Here is a 23,778-nt window from a genome sequence, read left to right on the forward strand (position 1 = left end):
ACGACAACTGAACTATCATTTTTTGCTCGTTTCTCGTGCATGATCTCAACCACAAGGTCTCAACATCAGGCCGGCGCTCTGCTACCTCCCAGTCCTCCGTGATACTCTGCATAGTGACTCCTATCAACCGATTTCTCGAGACTTCCTACAAAGATCGGTTCCTAGAGCTGTTCTCGGAATTGTGTTCCAACACCCTCTTCTCTCTTGACTTTCCGCGCTCCTCAAGACTCTTCCTAGGTGCTCTAATCTCATAATATGTGATCAACAAAACATATAGCAGCCAAACCACGCCACTGACGACACCGTATGCAATATACTCTCCTCGTTCGGCATCCTCGGAGAGTTTCAGACCCAGCCCCCCATTGATCATCCCCAGCGTAATCAGGATTCGGCCCAGCCATATGTGGACGACGGCCAGTGTCGTTCGGCGCCTGTACTTTGGAAAGAGGGCCAAGTGGTGCACCAGGGCTGCAACAATCTGAAGCCAGATCACGGCGAAGATGACCAGGCCGATGATTGCATGATACGAGTCCAGGTCCTCTGTGATCTGTGCCATCCAGATGCCCATACCGACGGAAGCAGTATATATGGTGGTTGCGAATACCTGGATGGCCGCGTGGATCCGCGTGGTTTTCTGCCCGGCCAGAAGGCGCATGAGTACGGCTCCGAGGGGGAAGAATATGACCCATGATACACTTGCGAGGACGGCGTGGGCGATTACGATCTTGTGATAATAGGCTGGATGGCTGTCTGAGCCGCCATCTCCCCCGTCGCTGCCGCTCTCGGCACGGTCCCCGTCGTCGCCGTCAGCATCTCGAGCACAGATAATAGTTGCTATTGAGGTTAGCCATGACGCAAAGAATGGGCGCTGCGAGGTCGTACCAAAGATGGTCAATGCGAGACACATGCAAATTCGGGCGGACATCCTGGTAGGGCGTATTTTCTCCCTTGATACTAGAACTACTGATAAACAAAATCCTCTGCTACGCGGCACATTCCATCTTAATATATAATTGTTATTAACGGGGACATTGCTAGCGATGGGTATGATTCTTGTCACAGGTATGCTGTACCCAGTACCTCGTACGGAGTGTGCCTTACAAGTACCTAGGTACCTTCCTATTGCGGTGTGAAACACTGCGTCGTGACCAATGCTGATCTTTGGGCAAGGCTGAATATCTTGAACTAATGCAGGTCGGCCTACCAAGCCCCTGATGACGTATATTCAGTGGGTATGAGAACTTCTCGGCCCGCTTCACAATAGAGGCTCGACTCTCGAAGACTGCGGGTCTTGCTCTCGTGCCCAGCCCCCTGGATATTCAACGCTGATCCCTTAATAGTGTGTTCAACGAATCAAATCAAACTAGAATGTCACTGATGCATATATGCTTGCGTATTTCACCGACCGCCGAGCCGCATATAAGGCCCCTCACAAAGACCAGTTCGTAAGTCCTAAATCCCACAGGGCGTTTGGAGTGGGAATTTCGCTCTTGTGTCCGGAGGAGAGCTTCGAGCCAAGTGCGAAGATTGCGTATCTTATGGCTTGGCGGGACTAACAGAAGCTACTAGCGCGTCGACAGCAGCCGTAAAGGCATATACAGAGGGGTGAGGGAGTTCAACCAGTGGGGACGGCTGGCCATTTGCATGTTTGTGCTGTTTGGCCAATCTCGCGAGAATCATGCCTGATTGGGTGGGAGACCACCACGTATGAGGCTGACGTGCGGCCATCCTTGGCCCATGGCACCGGTAGGCGACAGAGAGGATCGAAGGGCTCTCTAAACAGCATGAGCTCGATGGCGGCCCGGCCAGTGATAATCCATATCAGTGGGAATGTTCTTGCGCAAATGGTCCATGAAAGTTGGCGGGACGCGTCCCAGCATACGCCATCTATCGCTTGGCGGTATAGAATGCTCTTCATCATAGTGGCTCAGGAGATCCTCAATGGCACTCGCCCACTTGATCAGCTTGTCTTCCTGCCAAGCAGTGTGCTGCAGTGTCAACGGCACGGGCATGCCGTCCGGATCAAGGCCGATAGGAATCGTCATCACAGGATAGCCTGCTTGAGCGGCAATCTGGATGCCTCCCGCTTTCACGTCGCAGAAGAGGAGAGCGTCGAGAAGTTCTTCTTCATGATCGGGAGATTGCGGACGCCGGCTGCTCGAAGGACATTTCAACGCAGCATCAATCCCATTTTCGCGGCATTGAGATCGAATATGCTTCAACGCGGCGTAATACGTCTTATCCTTGATGCCCTTGGTCTCGACACACTTGCGGAAAAGCCGCTGGCCATCAGGAAACGCGGGTAAATCGGCTTCCTGACCGCCTTCGGTGCCGCGGTTTTCGTCGTTGAAGCGCACGATATCCTCCAGGGTCTTAATGGGTGTGTTTTTCAGTTTGCTCAGGTATTGGTTCATGAGGTAATATGTCTGAACTTTGCTGACCGTGATTTCGGAGATTTTAGGGTTGGATTCGCCGTAGCGTTCCCTAATGAGCAAGTCAGGATATCTCTAAAAAGACTCAAATTGTCGAGGGAATCACGATAATACTGCAACTTACCAGTCCCAGATCCCGTGCCTGCCTAATCTCTCTTCGGCGCACGGCATATCAACCGGTATGATTTCGGCACCTGCTTGCTTTATAAGATCCAAGACTTTCTCTGCAACAAGTCGCTGAGGATATGGAGCAGCATCCCAGAAGCATTTGCTTGGCAGACCAAACTTTGCACCCTTGAGCGCGTGCCTGTCAACAAGGCAATCATAGTAACTGTTTGGCTGACGTCTTCCAGGCTGAGTACTGAACTTGTCGTCAGGGTCGGGACCCGCGATGATGTCCAATGCACGGGCAACGTCTGCAACGCATCTCCCATAATGGCCGACGGAATCCTGTGTCTCTGAGATGGGAATGACTCCTCCACGCGAAGTGAGGCCGACCGTCGGCTTGATCGCGGCAACACCACTGACCATACCGGGGCTGATCACGCTGCAGTCTGTCTCTGTGCCGAATGCGAGCGGGACAATATTTGCCGAGACGCTGACGGCACTGCCTGAGCTGCTGCCATCTATTGAAATTAGTGATCCTGGCGGAACCAACCCAGAATCGAAGAGCAGATGCTTACTCGGGGAGCGAGTCAGCATGTACGGATTCCGACATTGCCCACCACGGGCAGAGTAACCCATCGAGTAGATGCTGCCTCTCATTCCTGCCCATTCATCAAGGTTGGTTTTGCCGAGGATGATCGCACCCGCTCGGCGCAGAAGATGGACGATGTGTGCGTCTTTTGGGACGATACAGCCGAGCAAGGCCCACGAGCCTGCTGTCGTTTGCATCTTATCTGCCGTAGCCATATTCTTTTGCCGCAGAAATTGCTCGTCAGCCTCACAGCGAAGGGATCATCAGCGTCAACTTACATCTTTAACAAGCACGGGGATACCATGTAATGGGCCTCTGACGCTGCCTTGCTTCCGTTCCTCATCCAACGCCTGGGCATGATCGACTGCGTCGGGATTGGTTTCGATAACACATTCGAGATACGGGTTAATCTTGGTGCTGTCAGCCAGAGATTTCAAGGAGGACACTGGGAAGCATTCACTTTTTGAACTCTGTCTAAGCAGAATTTCACGTAGTCAACAGAGGCCAATGCCCCGGTGGAGTAGAGATGTTGGAGCTCATCTACTGAGACCTCAAACAGATCTAGGCCATTGCAGCGAGGCAGCCGGAATATCTCAGGCATTCCATTCTGTGATGACCCGGCGGGTTTGGAGACCACGACAAAGCCACCGCCGTCAAGGCATGAATCATTTTGCTCGCCCACTCGAAAAAGCGCCATCTATGCCGTCTGGAGTTTGACGCCTCTCCAATGACCAAGATCGAGATAAGAGTGGCTTCTCAGGACGTTGACGGCCTGAGAAATCGGTTAGAATGAGATTTGGCAAAGCAACGAAGCGTTAATGGGCCTTTGCCTTGCACGATGTGTCCGAAGCAAAATCCCAAACGGCGTACCCAGCGGTGAGAGAGAGGAATTGCGAGATGGAAGGTGAAGGTTGGACAACAGCTGCCTAAACGGGGTTCGTACACGATCAAAATGCCGCAGTCTGACAATGTCAGTCTCACCCTCTGCCTCTGCGTGTGGCTTTGTAGTCATTTGTAGTTTTTGTCAGACCACAACTCTTCCTTCCGGCATCGGCAACTAGAGGTTGATGTAGATAAGGTCAGCGAGGTTCTTAGGAGGGGGTCGATGGAGTACTCCGCCCCTTGCAGGCTGTTCACTTAGCGAGTGCAAATAGGTAAAGTGGGTCAGGAAGCCTGGGTGAACTTGCACGAGAACAATATCTCAATTGCAAAATACTTTTCAGAATCGACACATTTCGGGTCGTAATGGGCTCGAAGCTCCTCACAGAAAAGGCAGTGGCCAAAACGCTCAAGTCGTCGCTCATATGCAAAGAACGCTCAAGAACCAAATGTCGCTTGATGAATGCCAGCAGTAACAAGATGAAAGATTCGTCCAGTATATTCGTGAATCATGCAAGCCCAGCCTCCATCGTCTCCGCCAACAGTGAGGCTTCCTCCCAGCTCTGTCGCATACCCTCAGCGTAGATCCGGTCGAGATAGAAGAATTGCAACAGCAACTGGCGGACCTCGTCCCAGTTTTGGAGTCTGAGGACTCTAGACACCCTCGCAAGATTCAGCACGAACCACGGCCTCTCCCTCTGCCCTGCGGAGATATATGCACCCAGCAGGAGAACCCATGCCAGGAGTTGATAATGGGGGCCCCAGAGACCTTTTAAATCTGAAGCCTGCAAGGCGGACTTCAACTGTGAGGTCAATGTCCGGTTGAGTGCTGAATCAGGTCGAGAGATCTGAAAGTTGCTGAACCAGAAGATGAGCAACGCGAGACGACAGGCCTCTTCTTTGTCGCTGGCAGGCTCTCGTGGCTCAAACGGCGCGGACAATGCTGCGTAGCGGAAATGGTAGCTTTTGGCGCTGATGTAGTCATTTTCCTCGGGCGCAGGGAGCAGCTGCTTTTCGTGGTAGTATTCCCGGTATTGAACGACGTCCTTCATGTCTCGAAAAGCTTGTGATATTCTCCAGTCCAGTATGGTATCAATGTCCGCGGTCAATATGCCCCTGCCCATTTTTTTCACGTCCTCACTCACGTTTTGCCTGATTTCTTCGACCAAACTTGCAGGTAGGGAAGGCAGTGCAGAGGTAGGAGGCGCCGCAGGTAAAGATCGTGTCAGCGCGGCGCACATATAAGACGTACTGTCTCCATGATTAGGTCTGCTATTGCGCATTTGAGGAGTGGCCAATGTCTTACGATAGGATGAGTTCCGTAGCATGAGGAGGTATCCCATGATACCCGCCGCGCCAGGCGATCAGTTTCTGCAATCCCGAAACATGCGCAAATATTTCCTTTTGATTTCCCGTGATAACCTGCCGCGGATTCTTTAGTATCAGGAGTGCTGAGGGCGCCTCGGAAAAAAGCTCCGCGTACCTCGATAGAAAGCAAACACATCATGGCAAACATCGTTGAAGCTTGGGTGGCCTTTTCCATCGATTTCATCGTCTCATTCGCAATCCTCACGGCGTTCACCTTATATGAAACAAATTCGGGGACGGTGCGGTTTTCGAGGTCCGCTTCGGTGAATGTCGTCTCGATCGAACCATTTCGTAATTCTCCCAAACGCGCACTTCGCTCGGCTGACGCAACTGCTAGGAGCGAGTACAAGACCAGTGGATCCTGGGCTGCATTTTGAAAGGTCCATCGAGTCTGGATTTCGGCTTGGTGTCGAGTAGGAAACACGGTGGGTATCATAACATCGGAAACTATTCGAAGAAAGTCAGCTTCTGCCTCAACTTCGGCCAATCTTGCGAGCTATGGCTGCGCTGTCTGGTAGAATATATTCAAACACTCTAACGCCGTCAAGGCTGCAGATTCAAGGGGAAAGACGCTGTATAAGAGCCTCCTCACTTTTGCGACAAGGACAGCTAGCATGGTACTAGCTGCGGGAATATTTTGAGGGGAGCTTTCAACAAATATCAGAGAAGAGCGTGCTTTCTGAGCAACCCGCGCGCCTAGCTCGGAAGGCTAGCCCAGACACAGGCTTGCAAACGGGGGGTACCCAGAGATGAGACAACTTACAATGACGCAAAACAGCATTCATGCTTGGGGTAATATGTACAGAGCTGATGTTAAAGGGGTCAAGGAGCGTGTTGTCCAGTGATGAATTAGGAGAAGATTGAATCATGCGGCCCGCATGGCCAGCATCCAGCCGTTGCAAAATCTGGGTGAGCATGGACCTCACCGAGGTGTTTTCGTCTTCCAAGTTCGCCCGTCGAGCGACTTCAGTTGATGCCTTTCGTTCATGCTGCTGCGTAGTGATGGCATTGCGAACTTCTGCTCCACGAACGCTGCTATAGTGCCGTAATCGGTCTACTTGCTCGCGGTCGAATTCTGGAGGAGATTCCGAGCGGGTAGGCGCTGGCGGTTCGGGACTAACAGTCTCTTCTCGCGGTGTGAGTGGTGATTGTGGCGTCAAAGAGCTTTCACGACTGGTAAATGGCTGTGGTTGAAGAGGACCGCGTCGCCCAAGGGTGACGGGAGTAGTCGGTTGGGGCTCGATAGGCCGTGGCTGCAATTGCGGCTCACGTCGATATCGTCCTATGTTCGCGGTCCCTGTCGTTCTCTGCCTTTGTGCGGCTTGCTTTCGATTTCTGTGCGCAGTCTGCTGGATGTGTGCATTGATTGCTCGCTGGTCAGAACGCGGTCTTTGCCCAGTGGAGGACGAGTCGACAAACAAGAAACGGTTGCTTTGCTCGGAAGCCGTCGAAGTTCTGGCACCCTCCTGATCGATTCTTCGATACTTATTCGACGACTCGCCTCCCTCACTCCCGTTGTCTCGGTCGGAAGACCTGTCCCCTTTGCCAGGGTTATGTAGGGCGCCATGAGCAGCATGACTTGGCGCTTTGCGTTCATCCATCCTCAAAGAGGTAAACGCAGGTGCAACTTGAAGAGGTAATGCAAAGATGAATCATTGACGTTGGTAGAGACAGACTCCGCTGCGAGGGTTCCATTCCTCGCCTACGTCTGCAACTCTGGAACAGACTTGACAGAGAAGCAGAGAGCCCGCTCGTCTTGGAAACCCCTCGTCGACTCCAATGGTTAAGCTGAAGAGGGAGGTCCGCTCGCCACTGCTAAACCGAACCAGGTCTGCGCCCATCACCAACCAAAGAGTGCCAATCTCGACTGGGTGGAAAACGAATCATGGCCGGCTTGTTGCACCCTGTGCCCCCTTTGAGTTTCTCATTGTGACTGCCCAAAACTGCCGTTGCCCTGAACCGACATTAGTACGTTTCGTAATCCTCACGGTGATTGGTTACAAGTGCCCTCAGGCCCACACTTACTCGCACTATTGGTAAGCACCAAGGCCAGTTGCAGGGCCTAGCCTCGTGTTTCTGCACTAGGCCCGAAAGGGTAGGCAGTTGATGCACTGTCTGATTGGTCCAGACTCCGAGCTCTTTTGGGATAATGGTTGCTGGCCAATCAATGCATCAGGGGACACTGAGGTGTTGGCCCAGCCGGGTCTTGGAAAGTCATCAGGTCCCAGAGAAATTCCGGGTCATGCAACCCATCTCGCCCTACAAGGACGAATGAGCAGGGTCCGGCATGATGACGGGGATAGGGCCATCGAGATTTGTGAACCTCTTCGGAGACACGATCTCGTTTCGTTCTTCTCGTGCGCCATGCTCATGATTACAAGTAGGTCTAACTGCGCCCTGTGCTCCCTCCAGAGCCCACAGCAAGCTCCTGCGTTGTTGAAAACCCCCTTGTTTCCTTCCAGGCAAAAGATACTTGCCTCGGGCCAAAGATGAGTGTCGTTCTCACCCAAACTCCCGCGACCCAATATGTTCCCAAATATCTTTTCATTTCCGGCGACAGCCAGCGCGGCACTGGCAAAAGTCGGCATGTCATGAAAGAATGTAAGCATTTGCTCTCGACGCCGGAATTCTCCTTGCTGAGATATCGCCCTCTGGCTAGTTCTACGCAAGCGCGATTCCATCCGTCGTCAAAAGCAATTGGCTACACGATTGCAAAGTCGTGTCCTTCCCTGGCTACGCCGAGAAGATATGGAACAAGTGCCAGTTCGAACAGATGTCACTGGGGTGGACGTTGGAGGATCGTCTGATTCTCCGAGCGACTTCAGTTCAAGACCTTCATCCCCCCAACAGTCTCAATGGACCGCTGGAAGCACAATGGATGAGGCGTACTCCTCACCATGTTTCAGTCCGCCGTGTTCTCTTTCAGACCCCACGGACCTCCCAGACATTCCAATGAAACCTCCTTACAACACGCAAGAGCTGCTTGACTACTGTAAGTCATAACTTGGGCTGTCGGTCGCGATCAAAGACGGCTGATGTCGGCAGTGCACGGTTCTGTGATATGTCGCCTCTACGAGACAGAGCAGTCGAGTAACATTACCTCGCCGGCGACCGTCATGGTGAATCATATAATGACCCGCTCAGTGTCGGCACGAATACTCCTTGCGATTTCCAGTCTTCACCGCGATATTGAAACAGGACAGCAAACACCAAGCTCGGAAACGCTCAGCTTGATCCTTGAAGGCATCGGCTTGCTGAAAGAACACCTACAACGCCCCAGTGGTGTTTCTGACGACACCGTCTTGGCAGTGCTCAACCTATGGGCATACGAAGTAACATTATCGATAGGATCTACTCGAAGTGGACCCGAAAGCGATTCAACTGAAGGGAGGATACTCCCGAAATCGCTAACGTATAATATCCAAACGCATTTGAATGGGCTTCAGCGATCCATCAATTGCCGTGGCGGGCTGCGCAATCTTTCACCGGAGACACTGTGGCTTCTGGCTTGGTGAGTCGACTTCAGCCTTTTCGAGAAACAAGGCTGACTTCTCAGGTGTATATGTACACTCCCAGGATATTCTCCTATCGACACTAGAATGATGGTGCCCGCCGTTAGCAGTCCTGGAGCCTTGCAAACAGGGACTGACGTCTACTACCGCCCGGCCAGGCTGTTTGACACGCTTTCAAAAATTCAAAGACACATGTCATTACCTCATTCTCAGGCCAACATCCTCCACGAAACATCATTTTCACCTTTGAAAACATTGTTGCGTCGACTGAATGCGATGCGGCATGCTCTCAATCAACAGCCAACGCCGATAAACAGACTTCGCAAGTCGGCTTCATTGGTATCAACGCTCCTTTTCATCTTTGATGTCTTTCTAGAAGGACCGGATTCAGCTCACCGAGAAGTCTGCGACCCCCAAGACCAGTTGATAGCAGTCCAGAGACGACTTGTCGATCATGGTATCGACAAAGAAGGGTCTCTCGAAAAGGTTTGGCAGGTTCTCATGACGCAGCAAGAGGCTCCGCAGCTTCAGCTCCATCCGAGAACTTGGCCAATTGTTGAGATGGTGAATGTGATCAAGCATTTGAACATTTCCACGGTCGATGCACTGTCACAACTGCTGCTCGGGTATCTGCTGCCTGAGACTTGTGACAATGCGGTTGAAGATTTCAGGTATGAGAAGATTATGCTGCAACTTCATTTTGAGCTAGATGGTCTGGCCGATCTTACTTGAACAAATATACCATGTATTGATAGAAGTAGATAACGAGGTGGTCATGACATGTTGGAGATTTCACGACAGCGTAATAACTCTCACATTCCAACTTGACGAGGAGATCTTGATTGGTTAAAGCATTTACGGTCTCGCCCGGATGCTTCCAGAACCTAGTCAGCCCGAAGACAAGAATTTTAGGTCCGACAAGAGCACCTAGGTAATTTCTCTCGTACACCAAACTGAGCGGGGAGTGAGGCTCGGGGAAGTTGCCGTTCCTCGAACCAAGCTCCACAGTAGTTTAGTCAGCCATATAGAGTCAAGCGTTCGCCACAGAGCACAAGTTCTTAATCCCACTTCTTGGCATTTTTTTGGAGCTTGCTTGAGCTTGTTCCTTCGTATTCGCGGTTGTCTAAAGAGACTGCACAAAATTCTTCGCAGACAGGATAGAGGTGTCCCTCCTGGTGGCATCTACGCCTGACATGAATGACCTGAAGACCGAAAGACACGGTAAGTGGAGGCTAAGGCAGCGCCTATGTTTATGGCATATGATCCGACCTTGCCCACCGTCTGCGATCTCTTTCATCGTTCCCAGCAGCCCCATTTTGAGCCCTTGATAACTGCCGAGAGGCCACGTTGAAGGGTGCGGCGTCTTGGAGACAAGGTCTACAGCTTTGAAATGGTCGCAAAGCGTACCTGTCGAGAAAGAGAACGGCATAAACATTTCCGGTTGTGATGGCCCAGTCGAGCTGCCAACAAGTGGAACCGTTGCCGGAGTTGATGCAGACACCAATATTGCGATTGGTAACATGCTTGCCTCGATCCGAAGCTGTCTCGATCCTTCAGACGGCTAATTCGCATGCCAGCACCACTCTTCTCTGTTTGATCTCCTGTAGAGGCAGCTATTGAGCCCCTTCTACCCCCAAAAGTCCATATTCCCCACGACTTGACCCCAAAATCCCCGCAATTACGGTTTGCCAAGTACCTTCGTCTCACCAGGCATGGTCGTCGCGAATTGAACGTCGTCTCCTTGGATATTGGGACGACGCTAATCATGCTGGTATATGTGGCACGGTGGAATACCGCCTTGTCGATCACGGCAGTTGTTAGACTCAACTGCCGTTCATCAACTCATTGCCACCAGATATATGATTACCTTCCTTCCACGACAGCCATATAGAGTACCTGCTCTTGGCTTCCCCCCCATTACTCTCTCCAGGGAAAGGAATTCTTGTTGCTGCTCGGCCTGAGCGGTCAATTTGATCAGCATGGCTGCAGAAGTCGTCGGCACTCCGACCGACACGGAGAAACAAATTCAAGAGACGGTTGTCCATCTTGAAGATGCTTTGGCCACCCTCAACATCGATCCCAAGGACGCTGACGAGGCTTTCGAATTTCTCCGGGACCACCCGAACGCCGACGGCGTCACACAGGAAGCTTTGAGTATTCTGGCCGATGAACACAAGCGGAAGAAGCTTTTGCGAAAAATCGACTGGGCCATTCTTCCTTGCATGATCGCCACTTACTTCCTTCAATTCCTGGACAAGACGACCATCGGGTATACTGCGGTGATGGGATTACGGGAAGACACTCATCTGAAAGGCCAACAGTATTCTGATGTTGCCATGATTTTCGTAAGTCGAACCAATTGACATGAGTTACCTTTTTTTTTGTGCCATGCTCAGCTACGGCGAAGTGTTCTTGCCCAATGCTTGTGTAATGCTGAGACAGTGATAGTATATCGGTTACCTTACCGCCGAATTTCCAACTCAATATATCTCGCAACGGGTTTCACGACTTGGGAAATACCTCGGTGCCAATATTGTACTCTGGGGTGCAGTGCTGGCAGCCCACGCAGCTTCCCAAAACTATGCTGGCCTGATGATCTGCCGCGCACTTCTGGGGGTGTTCGAATCATGTGTGACACCCACTCTTGTGCTTGTGGTTGCTATGTGGTACAAGAAATCTGAGCAAGGACGAAGGATCTCTTATGTCTACGTTTGCAACAGGTAGGCATCGCCTTTCCCTGCTGATCTATCGACTCGGCTGATGCGTCACAACAGCTTGACGTCCATTTTTGCTGGTCTAGTGTCCTGGGGCGTGTCCCACTCGAAGAACAAGAGCTTTGCAAGTTGGCGAATCTTCCTTCTCACAATTGGTCTGGTGACGGTTGTAGTTGGTGTCTTTGTTTTCCTATACTTGCCTGATTCTCCCGTCAAAGCTAGGCGATTCTCTGATGCAGAGAAGGTCGCGACGTTGTTGCGAGTCAAGGACAACCAGTCGGGAACGCAAAATGCTAAGATCAAGACGTCTCAGTTACGTTTGGTCTTCAAAGATCCCGGCGTTTGGCTTGTCGCTGTCAGTGTTCTGATGCTGAGTGTTCCAACGGCAATTCCGAACTTTTCCAGCATCTTGTTGACAACGTTTGGCTACAGCGCGCAACAAGCGGTGAGTTCCCCTGGACCGTCGAGTTTAACAGGGTCTCTGAAGGTGACCGGATACAAGAATTTGCACTGACCACAAAGTAGCTGATACTGAACATTCCTGGCGGGGTGGTTGGAGCTGTCTCGACCATTCTGACCGGGTACCTTAGTGATCGTTGGAACGATCGAAGCCTCGTCATGATTATCAGTATTCTCCCAACCATTGCGGCATTTGCCATGATGATCGGTCTCGACCCAGGTGGTGTCCCGAAGAGCAAAGGAGCATTACTCTTCGCACTTTATCTGTGCAACTCCTTCACAGCAGTAAGCTTTTTTGTTTTCTGGCCATATTTTGGCGATATTAGCTAACTGCGACGTCAGGCTTTCATGCTGCTTTTAGTTTGGAATGCGTCGAACTTAGGAGGCCACACGAAGAAAGTCACAGTCAATGCCTTGACACTTGTCTTGTACTGTGTTGGAAACATCGCCGGCACCGAATCTTTCCGTGCTTCCGAGGCCCCTGGATATATCAGCGGCAAGGCGGCCATCATGTCGTAAGTGGTCTCTCTCAACACGTGAACTAGCAATGTTGGCTGGACTTTTGCAAAAACTCTATCTTCCTGATGCAGCTCGTCGACGCTAACAACCATGCCAGCACCTTGTCGTTCCAAGTTCTGGTCTGCCTGGCGCTTAGGTTCCGAAATGACCGGCTCAACAAGAAGAATCGCGAGAAGCTTGCTCTCATGACCGCGGACGAGAAGGAGACGTTACGCCAACAACTGGCGTATGCCGATAAAACGGACAGAGAGAATCCGTTCTTCGTCTACACCCACTAGGGTTGTTGGTGTGGCGGAGAAGCGACAAGCTGTTTCGATGCTGGCAGGTCTTACAGATACGATATTCTTCCGGCACCTCGGCAAAATCCACATCTTTGAGAATACACAGATGCGTCGCCCGTCGCTTGCTTGGCAAGTCGAACCAAACCTGAAGAATCCTAGGTATTCCGGCCCTTCTAACCGTCTTTGACTCTCCTTGATACCTCGGCGTAGCACCTACCGTTGGCCCCAGTATGACCGTCATGATCTATTAAACTGCAATGTGGTGATAGGAATATACTTCCAGCATTGGTTGACATACACACAGCCTTGCCGGTGATGTATTGATGGAACCTCACGATACATTTGCCAATCCGCAAAAGGCCATAATAGATTCGAGCAATATACTTAAGTGTTTTGGCTCGCTCGAACTGCACGCTTGTCACCGTCTCCGATGCTCTCCAGGATGCTCTCCAACGTTCCTCCTGAGCATTGTAACTTCTGGCCGTTGTGTCTGGACGAAATGCCCACCTCGAACATGATTGAGAGGATGGCCAATTGCAGTTTTTTGTGAGCGATGGCGGGGCTCACTCTGCATTTCTCTGCTCCTGCAGGCTGGGTGAATGTTTCGACTCTCTGTCGGCCGCAATGCGAGGTCTAACGGGCTCTACCACGGCCCTCGTGGGCCAACGCAATTGAATTGTCTCGTTTTGTTTCGTCCCAATCCCTGGAATTGAAGGGGGCCGTTGGACACCCGCTTTAAAAACTCCACCAAAAAAACACCGAGAAATCTTGAATTCTACATTTAGAGTCATCCAGTAGCTTAAGGTGATCAATTTTCGTATACTTTCGACAAATGTTGATACACATGGTGGAATGCGTAACTTGGTATCTGTACTAATGGCAACACTACAATACGGTGCGAAGTTGACTCTGGTGGGAGTGCTACTTGTCTCTTCTTGTGCAGCTGACTATTTCTGTCTCCCGATCAGTCCGCCACGGCCAGGTTCTCAGAAAATTCCGCAGTTGAGTCCCACGGTTGCCTTGAAAGGCTTTCTGAAGCAATCTGCGCTCTTCAGAGACCTCGCATAGTGGATCTTGCCTGGCAAGGAAACTCACAGCCACAGCGGCCGGGAAGCCGGCGATGTTCAAGAAAAACGCACCCACACTAGGGCTTTGGAGGAAGGGCATCAGCATCACAATCTTGCGGCAGTACAGTCTGGGATCAATACATGCTGGGAGACCCGCACGACCATTTCCGGCAACGTACCACCGAACCTCATGTATGATATTGCACGTTGCCCAGTAGATTATGCCCAGATGAGCCATTGCGAAGTGTTCAGACGAAGGCTCCGAACTCTCATGGTGGCCGTTGGAGATCTTGTCCTCCACAAAAGCAATTGTGGACGAGCCCGAATTGGCCGACCATGTCTGCAGCTGACTATGATAGAGCCAACATCTTTCTTCTAGCTGCTGGCGAAGGAGCGCTTTTGTTTCCACTTCGCCAGACAGACATCCAAGAAGGCCTTCAAGGTCTTCCAGCAGAGCTGGAACCTCGATCAAGATATCCAACAATTTATCTCTGGGGCCCTTAGGATGCAGGGACCACGGAATTGACTTCCATGGTGGAGAACTAAATATAGATCGCTTTCGACGGTGGATGTCCGCATATACCTTCGTTTGCTGCGTCAGCACTTTTTAGGTGATAACGATATGCAAAACCAGGGGCACATTACCAGATGGAGGCGACTGTCAACGAAGAGAAGGTGGGCGTTTCCTTCCACATAGCTTTCGGGGGGTCTGGTTAAGATGATGGCCCTCTCCCCAGAGGCTTGCCTAAGCCAGGTAGGACCAGGGAGCCACAGGCGTTGGCCCTCGCCCGTCTGGATCAACTGATACCGTATAGGTTAGTCACTTTGGATGATCATGCTCATACCAGCAAGAGCAGATGTTTGGACACACCTCGTACGCGGCCAAGAGTCCCGACGCCGCCAGTAGACCGTCACCTGCTTCTTGGCTTTTGGCAGGGATCGACTTGGCTAGCGCTTGCAAGGACCTGCCGTACAAGCGCCATCCTTGCATGATGGTCGACTGCTGTCCGCTCACCTGGCCGAGCAGGCCCAGGGCGTTGGTAAGCAAGGCCAGGTGCACGAGGCCTTGTCGTTGACCCAGGTCTTGTACGACTCCAGTCCAGCTGGTAGTCGAGTATCGTGCCGCTCGAGGCGTAAACGGCTGACCATTAGGAAGGAGAGTGGTCCAGTAAAAGTCCAAGTACTTTATCTCCAACGCGGTGCGTCCCAAAGATCGCTCTAGCAACAACAGGGCAGTTGGTGACGTCAAAGCTACTTGATCTTGGACGAAGCCCCCAATTTCAGGCTTGCTCGGTTGTAGTGCTGCGTAGGATTCCGGCGTGAAGCTGCGTGTGTTGGCATCACCATGCTCTGGTCTGCTGTTGACGAAAACGCGGGCCCTCTGATAGCCTCCACACACAAGCTTAGAGCGTTTGCACGGGCCACACGATGGTTGCTGTTGATCACACTGTGAACGAACAGTACAAGATATCAGCCCAGAGTTTGTCGCACGGTGACGGAATTCCGCCTGCCAGAGTACTCACGCCCTTCTTGCGCATCCTGCAGGTCCGACAAGCTTTCGACCGTCCTGGAACCCCGACCATGTTGACGTTGGATGTGTCGAGTTGGATACTCGGTCTCAAGCGCGTCCGTTAGAGGCATGGAGAAAGGGGCGGGGGAGGTTGGGACGGACATATTCGCTGAATCTGCGATCTACATCGGCCCCGCTTTGGGCTGCGCGAAATGCTCCCCAATCCGGCCTAGCTCGAGGCTGTACGGGTACAGACCACAGCCTTGTGAGCTGTGCAGCGGCTGAAATCTGATAGAGGCGACCCCGTTCTCACAACGTGGTCAAAGGAAACAAAATGATAGTCTATTAGCCACGTACTGCACTTGTTCTCATAGCACCGTGAAGATCGACACACCGGTCCACGCATGCTACCGCCAAAAATCGGATACGCGGCAAAAGGCAATAGTCCAAAAGGCTCAAGACACACCCACTCATAAAGCTGGTTTTCTGCAGATAGTTTCTATAGTTCTAGGCGCATAGTCGATCTTGCGCCGGTTTGGTTGGGCTACTTATGCGTCGTTATGAGTCCCCGGTGTCGTACCGATCACGACCGATCCCATCCCGTGTCCCTGTAGGAAAGAGATATCCTTGCACCCGACCAACATGAACCATTCCTTCTAGTCACCTTCGTGGACTAGGCCCCAGTTCTTACTTGTACGCCGTGCCCAACAAGCACAGTATTGCGTCATAGCTGCCGATGAAGTGGGCTATCTAACTCTTCCCCTGCTGGTGTTTTAAGAAGGTGAGCATCCTGCAGTCCTTGAATAACGTGCATCCAGTTGGACTCGTTCAAATCTATATGTGTGATAATTCTAACTTCTCCCGCGCTATCGAATCCCATTTATCCTTTGATTCGAACTCCTACTACTTTATGCTGCTAGTCTGCTAAGCAGTTTTATACTCAGGCACATCAATCGCCCATGCATGAGTTGATGGACTTTGGCGATACGCCATCAAACGAGTCACCCAACGATTCTGAGCCAAAGCACGAGGCCGTATCTGAGCAGGATGTGGAATCTTTAGTCACCACCTTCATCCAGGCTCATGAGCACCCTACCACCCGCTCCTCGAAATCGCCAGCATCAGCGACGAAGCTGCCTTGTCCCGTGGTCATTCCTCAACGGCGACCCGGGAACAAGCAACGTGGCTTCGTCGAGGCGTATGCACCAGCGCTGGGACAGTATGGTATCGAGCAAGATGCCTTCCTCGAATTCATCCGCGCCATGAACAAGGCCATCCAACAGAACGCATGGCTTGCAGCGATTCAATTAGCCGCTGTGGGAGCTTCGTTTGTTCCGAGTGGCATTGCTGCGGGAGTCTCTTTGACCGTCCAGTTTGTCGCGGGTACCATTGCGCAGGCCGAGGCCAAGTGGAGGTAAGTTCTAACTTTCCTCCTTTACTTGTCTATTTCTATTCAGACAAGCCGTACGCTCTCTGCTGTCTGACCCGAGTAACGTGTGCAGGACCAATTCATTCTTGGACCGGATGAACAATGAATTCTTCCGTCCCCGGGGATTATTCTGCCTGCTCATGTCCTACAATCCAATCGCAATGGGGACGAAAGGTGTACGCGATGCCGATGTCATTTCCAACGCCCTCTCATCCTCGTCGCTCACGTCCAGGCAGACGTTAACTGCCCGAGCAAAGAAGAACCTTCGAAACCCAGTTGCCGCTACAGCGGAGGGGGAAGACAGTCTGCCCCCCACCACGGCCCGGCTGGTCTATCCAGAGACCTCTGCGACAGAAACGCGTCGTTCGCCGGGAGAGCCGAAGCAAAAACTTGGTGATCGGGTGAATAGGTACTTTGACAAACGAGCCCAGGCGCGATACGTAAGCAACCAGATCCTAGATCTGCTCGGGGCCACCGTTTTTGTGTTTTGTTTTTTTTTTTCTTTTTTTGAGTATCAACGCTAACGTCAGTATATAAATTATTTGTATAGGCAAAAGAAAGCAATGGAGACATCCTCTCGAGCCGCGAGCCGGTCCGGTTCAAGAATAAGTACCTGGACCCGAATTCTAGCACCAGTAACGGTGGCTCTTAGGTCTAGTATCGGGTGGACGTCTCACCCATGATCCTGAGAAGGTCAAGCAGCGTACGCAAGCCGTCATGGCGTCTCAGGAGCAAGCCATTCGAGAGCAACAGTCGGCCCTTATAGCAACTATGCAACAGCAACTACAAGCCATGAACCTCCAACCCGAGCAACAGCAAGAGTACCTGAAGCAATGCCAGGATCTGCATAGCCTTCAGCTGCAGCAGATCCAACACCAGTCAGACTGGGTCGAAAAGGGGCAATGGCAGCGTCGTATTGTCCGGGTAGGTAGACTTAAGCGCCCATCACCCTTCCCATGTCGTATTCGCTCACGCACTGACGGCCTGCAAAAATTCCAGGACGTGCTGTACTTGATGATTGTCGACATGCCGTCTGATGCACAAATGGTGGTTGCTCGGAGGCAGCTGAACGACGCGGGCCAGGTGCAGCCGACTGATGATGTGAAATTCACCGCCGTGGATGTACAGACGGGCGACATCCTTTTCGCATAATATGTACTGGCTAGATTATTTGGGCAGCAGGGTAGTTGGGATTGAATCTGAAACCTGAAAGAAATGGGTGAGAGGCGGGGAGGGAGGATCTTCTCGAAGAAGTCGTTATGCAAGAAGGTGATATTGACGTTGGGCATACCCTAAGTACCACACACTACACGCTAAAAAGTACATTAACTTGTGTAACAAGCAAAATCACTTATTGTCTGAATCTATTCGAGAACAAAATCCTCGACTCTATCTTCAGGTAGAGATTCCATGGCTTCCCCATGCATCAACCCGTAGACGAAACACTCGCCTACGAACGTAAAACGCCCGTTTAGGGCCGGTCGGATCACATACAATACGTCCCCACCTAGGAGTAGACAGACATGGTCCCCTTTCCTTGTGGCCAAAGGCGCCAAACCGAGACAGCCACTAGATCCTAGAAAGAGTCGTCGTCCGTTGTGGATAGGGGTGAAACCAGCACGAAGGGATGTTTTCGGGGCCATTTGCGGCAAGTGACTGTAGAATCTCGGCCCAGACAGCGTCGCCCAACTATAAAAATATCCACACCCAGCCCGCCCTGACTGACGAGCAGTCCATTTTTCCAAATTTTCCCAGAACGGCGGTGGCTGGGTCCAAAATAGGTCTTCTTGTGGGTCTCCCAAGTCCACGGTGTCCGGTCTGACTACCTTGCTGTACGCCTCTAGATAGGATTCATTTGCTTTCAGCGGGTAGTTCTCGATTATTGCCCATGGCATGTCGATAGGTTCGTTCTCATCTTCGTGTGAAGCTTTTGCTACTCTATCGACGGTGAATAAGCGGACACCACGGATCGACAATAAAGGTCGGTCCTGGTTTCCATCTTTATTCTCCAGCACGAAGCATTGGCTGACTGAAACCCCGGCGGCTCGGAAATTGGCATACAATGACACTGAAGCAGCATCGGTTGGAAAACTCCAGTCTGGGACCCAGCTCGGCAATCCTCTCAGTTCTTCCACGATATATCGGTGGGATAACTCAACGTAGCTGAGCACGGAAGTCCAACCCCCATCCAGGTTCCGAGCAAGATATCGAGCCACATCACCATAAACCTTTGTAGGAGAAGTATTGTAGTCTGGGAGTGGTAGGTCGGGGCCGCTTGCCATGCTTAAAACCGCGTAGACCTTGTCATGTAAACAGGTGACACCTTTGGATCGGGTAGTACACAATAGCCGATCAAGCCTCCAAGGGTCAGCGTCTGTCAAACATTCCTTCTCCGTGTTCACGGATGACGGTCGACGCTTGCGGAGGCATTGTATCTCGAGGACGAACTTCATAGCCTCCACATTTTTCCCGCGATGGACTAAGCCACTATTTTCCTCCATGCCTCGAGCCTGAAAAGAACAAGCCTGATATAATGCATCCCAGCACGCCTGACGGCCGCCGCATATTACTGTTGCTTGCTCCGCCATCACAGCTTCCTGGAACGTCCACGTCCGCTGGAACCAGACGCAACGTGCTAGAAACTCCTGGAACATTCCCCAGCTCGGCATAATTTGACTGAAGAAGATACTGGGTTTGGTATCCAAGTAATAGTTGAGATTCCTCTCCCCTGGTTTTAGTTCGTTTACCCAGGTAATATAGTCAAACGCGGAGTCAGTGATATCAGGTCTGTTGAGCGAGACGTCCATAATCGGTCGTGACAGCGTCTCTCCAAGCCAAATCAACACCCGCGACGCGCAAGAATATATCGTCGCCATCAGGGGCACTTGAGCGGCCTTCTCGGCGTCCTCGTTATCCTGATTAATGCATATTGCGTCGACCCACAGGATACGATCCTCGGAGGCATTTCGGAGTCGCGAGAGCGCCTCGATGAGATTCGACGTCACGGCACGGAACCCGGACTTTTTAGCATCCTTGTCATGTTGGCACCAGATTCGGCATTCGTGAGGCGCCAGCGCCCGCCTGTTGGGCCGTCCTACTTCCTCGGGGTAAAGCTGAGCTGTATATCCGTAAAGATTCCCGGCCGACCAGACATAAGACAGGGCTTCATAGCCTGTTGCCTGGGCGTTATTCAAGGCTAACGTTTCGAGGGAGCATTGAAGCTCTTGATCGCGGTGGGAATAGGGGCCAGTGGGGCCCCGATGCAGAACCATGAGTCGAATCTCGTCGGGCTCAAGGGCCGTGTATTCGTAAGTTTTCCCTGCCACCGAGGCGAAATCGTCCTTCTTTTCCCTAGGCAGCTGCTGAGGAACCGGTGTGGGGATGTAACTTCCTCCCATAGAATCAGGCAGTTTTGTAAGGCTGCGGCGACGCCGCCAGAAGCCGTGCCCCTCGTTGTTCATCGCGCCTAATTCGAAGAGAGATGAGCGTCAAACACTGCTGCCCGTGTGGTGGTGTAAAAGACGTCAGCTCCATGGCGAGGCTGTACTCGTTGCAGCCTGACAAACTACTCTGCAGCTAAGGCACAGATGCCAAGATGGCATCAAGTGGTACAACAGAGTACACAGCCTCGACAGTGTCCGAGTACCAAGGACCATAGATCCATCTTCTCTCTTTTCTATCCACATCTGGCTATGTACAAACAAGCAGTACCTCTAAATCATCGGTTCCCGCCAGCGCCGATTGGACGGTACACCCTGCAATCTATCCATCCTGCTCCATCCGGCCAGCCGGACATATCGGGCCTTGTATAGTTGCGAGCCGCCCGGGTAAGAACCATATTTTGTACTCCGTACTGCGTATTCGCAAAGTACTCTGTGATCTCGTACGTAATCTGACATGGGGCAGGGTACCCGAGGGATAACAGTAGGTACAGTATATGCCCTCGGTTTAACGCATTATTCTGTCGATCCGAACACATGGCTATATAGATACCTTAGGCAGGCAGGTACCTATGGTGCCCACATACATCCATACCTTGTATTCCCTTTACTATATACAATACAAGTACAAATCTGAATCAAGGTTCGGAGTTTCCTTCCCTCACAAAGATGCCTTTTTGCCCAGACAAATCAATTCCATCCCATCCCATCTCAATTCTACTTCGTATTGCGTCGTCATAACGCTCATCGACATCGTCATGTGGACACATGAGAGCATAGCCACGCTTGGTCCAGGGAGGCGAGGAGAGTCGATTCCGATTGCGCCATTGCCGTGCATGTATGCACACTCGTGGAGACCAAGAACACAAAACGAATCCGAAAGTCGCTAGATAAAACTTCCCCAAGAATGACACACGTACGAAGGAGGTACGACCAACCGTCCATAAACTCCCATTCCCTTATGCAGATCCATCCTTCCTGTGTGAGTCACCAGCTGTCCCAACCTTCTTGCTCCACATATGTATCAGATGCTCCCCTGGTGGATATTGTCGGAATGGTCCGAGTGCAATCTCAACGTGGATCATTTGTTGAGTAAGCGATGAAACAAAAGGCTCCACCATCCCTTTTCTAGATGGGCCCAGCTTTTCTCGTTTGGCGGACTTAAGGGCGGCCTTTTATCCAAAAGCCAGAAGCCCACACAGCATGGTTCCCACGAATCGGGCCGGGGCAGGACAATTGCCCTCCAAACTCGCCTATCAAAGTCGCAACAGGAGCAATCTGGTCAAGCAAACTCTTTGTTGTCGCCCACTCCCTCGCCTTGCCCGTGGCGAGGTTCATCGACCGATTCCCTCTTCTTCGTTTCCTCAAGGACAGCTTGTTGCTCAGGGCCGAATTGTGAAGAGGTCTCAGACCGCAGACTGGCGACTGTCGAGCCGGAGCTTGAACTAGAGGGAGTCTCCACATCTACCGCGCCTTTGGCCTTTTCGTCCTGGCTCTCCTCGTCTCGGGGCTGAGGAACGTCGGTAGGAGCAAATCGACTCCGTGCGCGGATTCGTCCGCCGTATTTGTAGAAGACGAAAGGGACCGGCGCCAGAAGGCATGCGACACCTGCAATAAGCGAGCCACCACCGCCTACTCCAAGAGTTCGGAACATTTGATTCGTGAAGAGGGGTGCAGCCGCTCCACAGGCTGATCGACAGATGGTGTTTGCGGCCATTGCGCTTGCGGTGTACATCAAGTAGGTGTCCGTAAGGTAGTTCAGGTAAGAGACGAAGATGAGGAGGATTGAAGTCGACAAGAACGTGCCAGCGATGGTGGGGACAATCCAGTGAATGCTGTTGAAGTTGGCGGTCCAAGCAAACCAAAACATCGTAACAGCGAACATGATGCCGCCAATCATGGCGACCGGCAATCGATCTTCTGGCTTGCGCGGTATACCAGCCAGCATTCGTTTCTTGTCCCGCGACGAGACGTAGAAAATAATGCCACCACCAATACACGCTCCAATAACGGTGCCGATCAGTGGAAGCTCGCCAACCCCGGAATTCCAGCCTCGCTTCTCCTGGAATACAATGGGGTATATCGTAAAGAGCATGTAGAGCAGCAGATAGACAACCGAGATGTAGATGGCGACGAGGATCGAGATCGTGTCGAAGAGGATCTGCCACGGCCGTACCAAAGCGACCTTGAACATATCGCCCAGCTTTCGCCCCTGTGCTTCGGCGGGGGCCTGTAGCTCCTGATATTCGGGGATCCCCGTTGCCCTGATCCGGCGAGCCTTGTTGATCAGGACGACTGGGGGGAATGTCTCGGGGATGGTGAACATCAGTAACTCCGTCGCTCCTCCCAGCCACAGCAAGACGTAAAAAGACCACCTCCAATCTTCCTTGAGCTCGAGGAATCCCGAAATAACAGGCCCGATGGCAGGACCGATGAAGGTCATCATACTGAAGATCGCCATGGCATTCCCACGCTCGACAGGTCCCCAGACGTCGGCAAGCACTCCGGGAGCGTTGGTCAGAGGGGCACTTGCAAATGTGCCGGTCAACAGGCGTCCAATGAGCAGGGACGCAAAATTGGGTGCAAAGGCACAGAGGAAGTTGAAGGCCACATAGAGGGTGAAAGTGGTATAGAAGACGTATCTCCGTCCGTAGAATTCTGACAAAGGTGCAAATATTAAAGGCCCTGCGACGTATCCAAGCAGAAAGAGAGTGATAACGAGACCGGCTGCGACCTCGGAAACGTGGAATTCTTTAGAGATACCGCGTAGACACCCCGAGGGGCTGGACGAAGCAAAGGTGGCATTGCAGACTAGAACGACGCCCACGAGTGTGCAGTACCACCGGCGGCCCGTCGACCATTCTCTGGGGTTTTCGATATCGCCAGGTGCAAAGTCGACATGGCCGTACCGGTTCAGATATGGTCTGATGGCGGGGTCGATCTTGCGAGAACGGTAGGGTTTAGCGACAGGTCTTGACAGAATCCTCTCGATCGTCTCCATGGCTGTTGCTGCTGTGGTGGTGGTCTTGACGGCCAGCGACGTTTTGAAGGGTATATATGACGAGGAACTTGCCATGACGAAAGGTATTTCAAGGTACGGACCTTAGCCCCTTCGTAGCATATTTTTCATAGATCATGCCATGCAACATGCCCACTGATTGGTAATGTTCATGCCGGTGTGGGTGTTGAGTGGGTGGTCCGCGATCTCGGGTATACGGCACCTTTTGGCGCAGCGATTGCGTGTCGACGTCCATTCCATGTCCCCTAAACCACGGACGAAAAGCTTGATCGGTCTAGCACGTCATGAATCTTCTGTTGGGCCTTTGTTGATTCGCAGACTCCGGAAGAGGTACGAGGCTGGACGGGCACCATTGGCGGGCGGATCTTCCAGCGCCTCCTTTTCAACGACGAAGTTTTGCATGATTTTATCCCATGCATATTTCGGTAGATCGACCGCCCAGTGTGAATTTG

General features: G+C 52.0%; 10 protein-coding genes across 10 annotated transcripts; 4 read left to right on the forward strand and 6 right to left on the reverse strand.

The window, feature by feature from the left end:
- Positions 1–145: 145 nt before the first annotated feature.
- Positions 146–925, reverse strand: A1O5_07518 (uncharacterized protein; the record flags this gene model as incomplete). Its single annotated transcript, XM_007748107.1, has 2 exons — positions 146–834; positions 883–925. 2 exons carry the CDS (start codon positions 923–925, stop codon positions 146–148), a joined length of 732 nt encoding a protein of 243 aa, XP_007746297.1.
- An 850-nt stretch (positions 926–1,775) lies between these two features.
- Positions 1,776–3,730, reverse strand: A1O5_07519 (uncharacterized protein; the record flags this gene model as incomplete). The annotated part of the gene is made up of 5 exons (XM_007748108.1): positions 1,776–2,484; positions 2,557–3,058; positions 3,116–3,347; positions 3,408–3,539; positions 3,590–3,730. 5 exons carry the CDS (start codon positions 3,728–3,730, stop codon positions 1,776–1,778), a joined length of 1,716 nt encoding a protein of 571 aa, XP_007746298.1.
- Positions 3,731–4,517: 787 nt separating this feature from the next.
- On the reverse strand, positions 4,518–6,977 carry A1O5_07520 (uncharacterized protein; the record flags this gene model as incomplete). Its single annotated transcript, XM_007748109.1, has 4 exons — positions 4,518–5,259; positions 5,315–5,430; positions 5,492–5,823; positions 6,140–6,977. The coding sequence occupies 4 exons, from the start codon at positions 6,975–6,977 to the stop codon at positions 4,518–4,520; spliced, it is 2,028 nt and encodes a 675-aa protein (XP_007746299.1).
- Positions 6,978–7,865: 888 nt separating this feature from the next.
- Positions 7,866–9,620, forward strand: A1O5_07521 (uncharacterized protein; the record flags this gene model as incomplete). Its single annotated transcript, XM_007748110.1, has 4 exons — positions 7,866–7,977; positions 8,036–8,368; positions 8,422–8,887; positions 8,933–9,620. The coding sequence occupies 4 exons, from the start codon at positions 7,866–7,868 to the stop codon at positions 9,618–9,620; spliced, it is 1,599 nt and encodes a 532-aa protein (XP_007746300.1).
- A 1,247-nt stretch (positions 9,621–10,867) lies between these two features.
- On the forward strand, positions 10,868–12,858 carry A1O5_07522 (uncharacterized protein; the record flags this gene model as incomplete). The annotated part of the gene is made up of 6 exons (XM_007748111.1): positions 10,868–11,233; positions 11,337–11,608; positions 11,663–12,047; positions 12,128–12,346; positions 12,404–12,576; positions 12,678–12,858. 6 exons carry the CDS (start codon positions 10,868–10,870, stop codon positions 12,856–12,858), a joined length of 1,596 nt encoding a protein of 531 aa, XP_007746301.1.
- A 924-nt stretch (positions 12,859–13,782) lies between these two features.
- On the reverse strand, positions 13,783–15,511 carry A1O5_07523 (uncharacterized protein; the record flags this gene model as incomplete). The annotated part of the gene is made up of 5 exons (XM_007748112.1): positions 13,783–14,511; positions 14,574–14,729; positions 14,800–15,188; positions 15,273–15,375; positions 15,452–15,511. 5 exons carry the CDS (start codon positions 15,509–15,511, stop codon positions 13,783–13,785), a joined length of 1,437 nt encoding a protein of 478 aa, XP_007746302.1.
- Positions 15,512–16,397: 886 nt separating this feature from the next.
- Positions 16,398–17,519, forward strand: A1O5_07524 (uncharacterized protein; the record flags this gene model as incomplete). The annotated part of the gene is made up of 3 exons (XM_007748113.1): positions 16,398–16,852; positions 16,941–17,307; positions 17,418–17,519. The coding sequence occupies 3 exons, from the start codon at positions 16,398–16,400 to the stop codon at positions 17,517–17,519; spliced, it is 924 nt and encodes a 307-aa protein (XP_007746303.1).
- A 65-nt stretch (positions 17,520–17,584) lies between these two features.
- A1O5_07525 (uncharacterized protein) lies at positions 17,585–18,019 on the forward strand (the record flags this gene model as incomplete). The annotated part of the gene is made up of 2 exons (XM_007748114.1): positions 17,585–17,791; positions 17,867–18,019. 2 exons carry the CDS (start codon positions 17,585–17,587, stop codon positions 18,017–18,019), a joined length of 360 nt encoding a protein of 119 aa, XP_007746304.1.
- Positions 18,020–18,231: 212 nt separating this feature from the next.
- On the reverse strand, positions 18,232–20,328 carry A1O5_07526 (uncharacterized protein; the record flags this gene model as incomplete). The annotated part of the gene is made up of 1 exon (XM_007748115.1): positions 18,232–20,328. One exon carries the CDS (start codon positions 20,326–20,328, stop codon positions 18,232–18,234), a length of 2,097 nt encoding a protein of 698 aa, XP_007746305.1.
- Positions 20,329–21,589: 1,261 nt separating this feature from the next.
- On the reverse strand, positions 21,590–23,308 carry A1O5_07527 (uncharacterized protein; the record flags this gene model as incomplete). The annotated part of the gene is made up of 1 exon (XM_007748116.1): positions 21,590–23,308. One exon carries the CDS (start codon positions 23,306–23,308, stop codon positions 21,590–21,592), a length of 1,719 nt encoding a protein of 572 aa, XP_007746306.1.
- Positions 23,309–23,778: the final 470 nt, after the last annotated feature.

Source organism: Cladophialophora psammophila (genome assembly GCF_000585535.1).
Source record: "Cladophialophora psammophila CBS 110553 chromosome Unknown aczJe-supercont1.11, whole genome shotgun sequence".
NCBI lineage: Eukaryota > Fungi > Ascomycota > Eurotiomycetes > Chaetothyriales > Herpotrichiellaceae > Cladophialophora > Cladophialophora psammophila.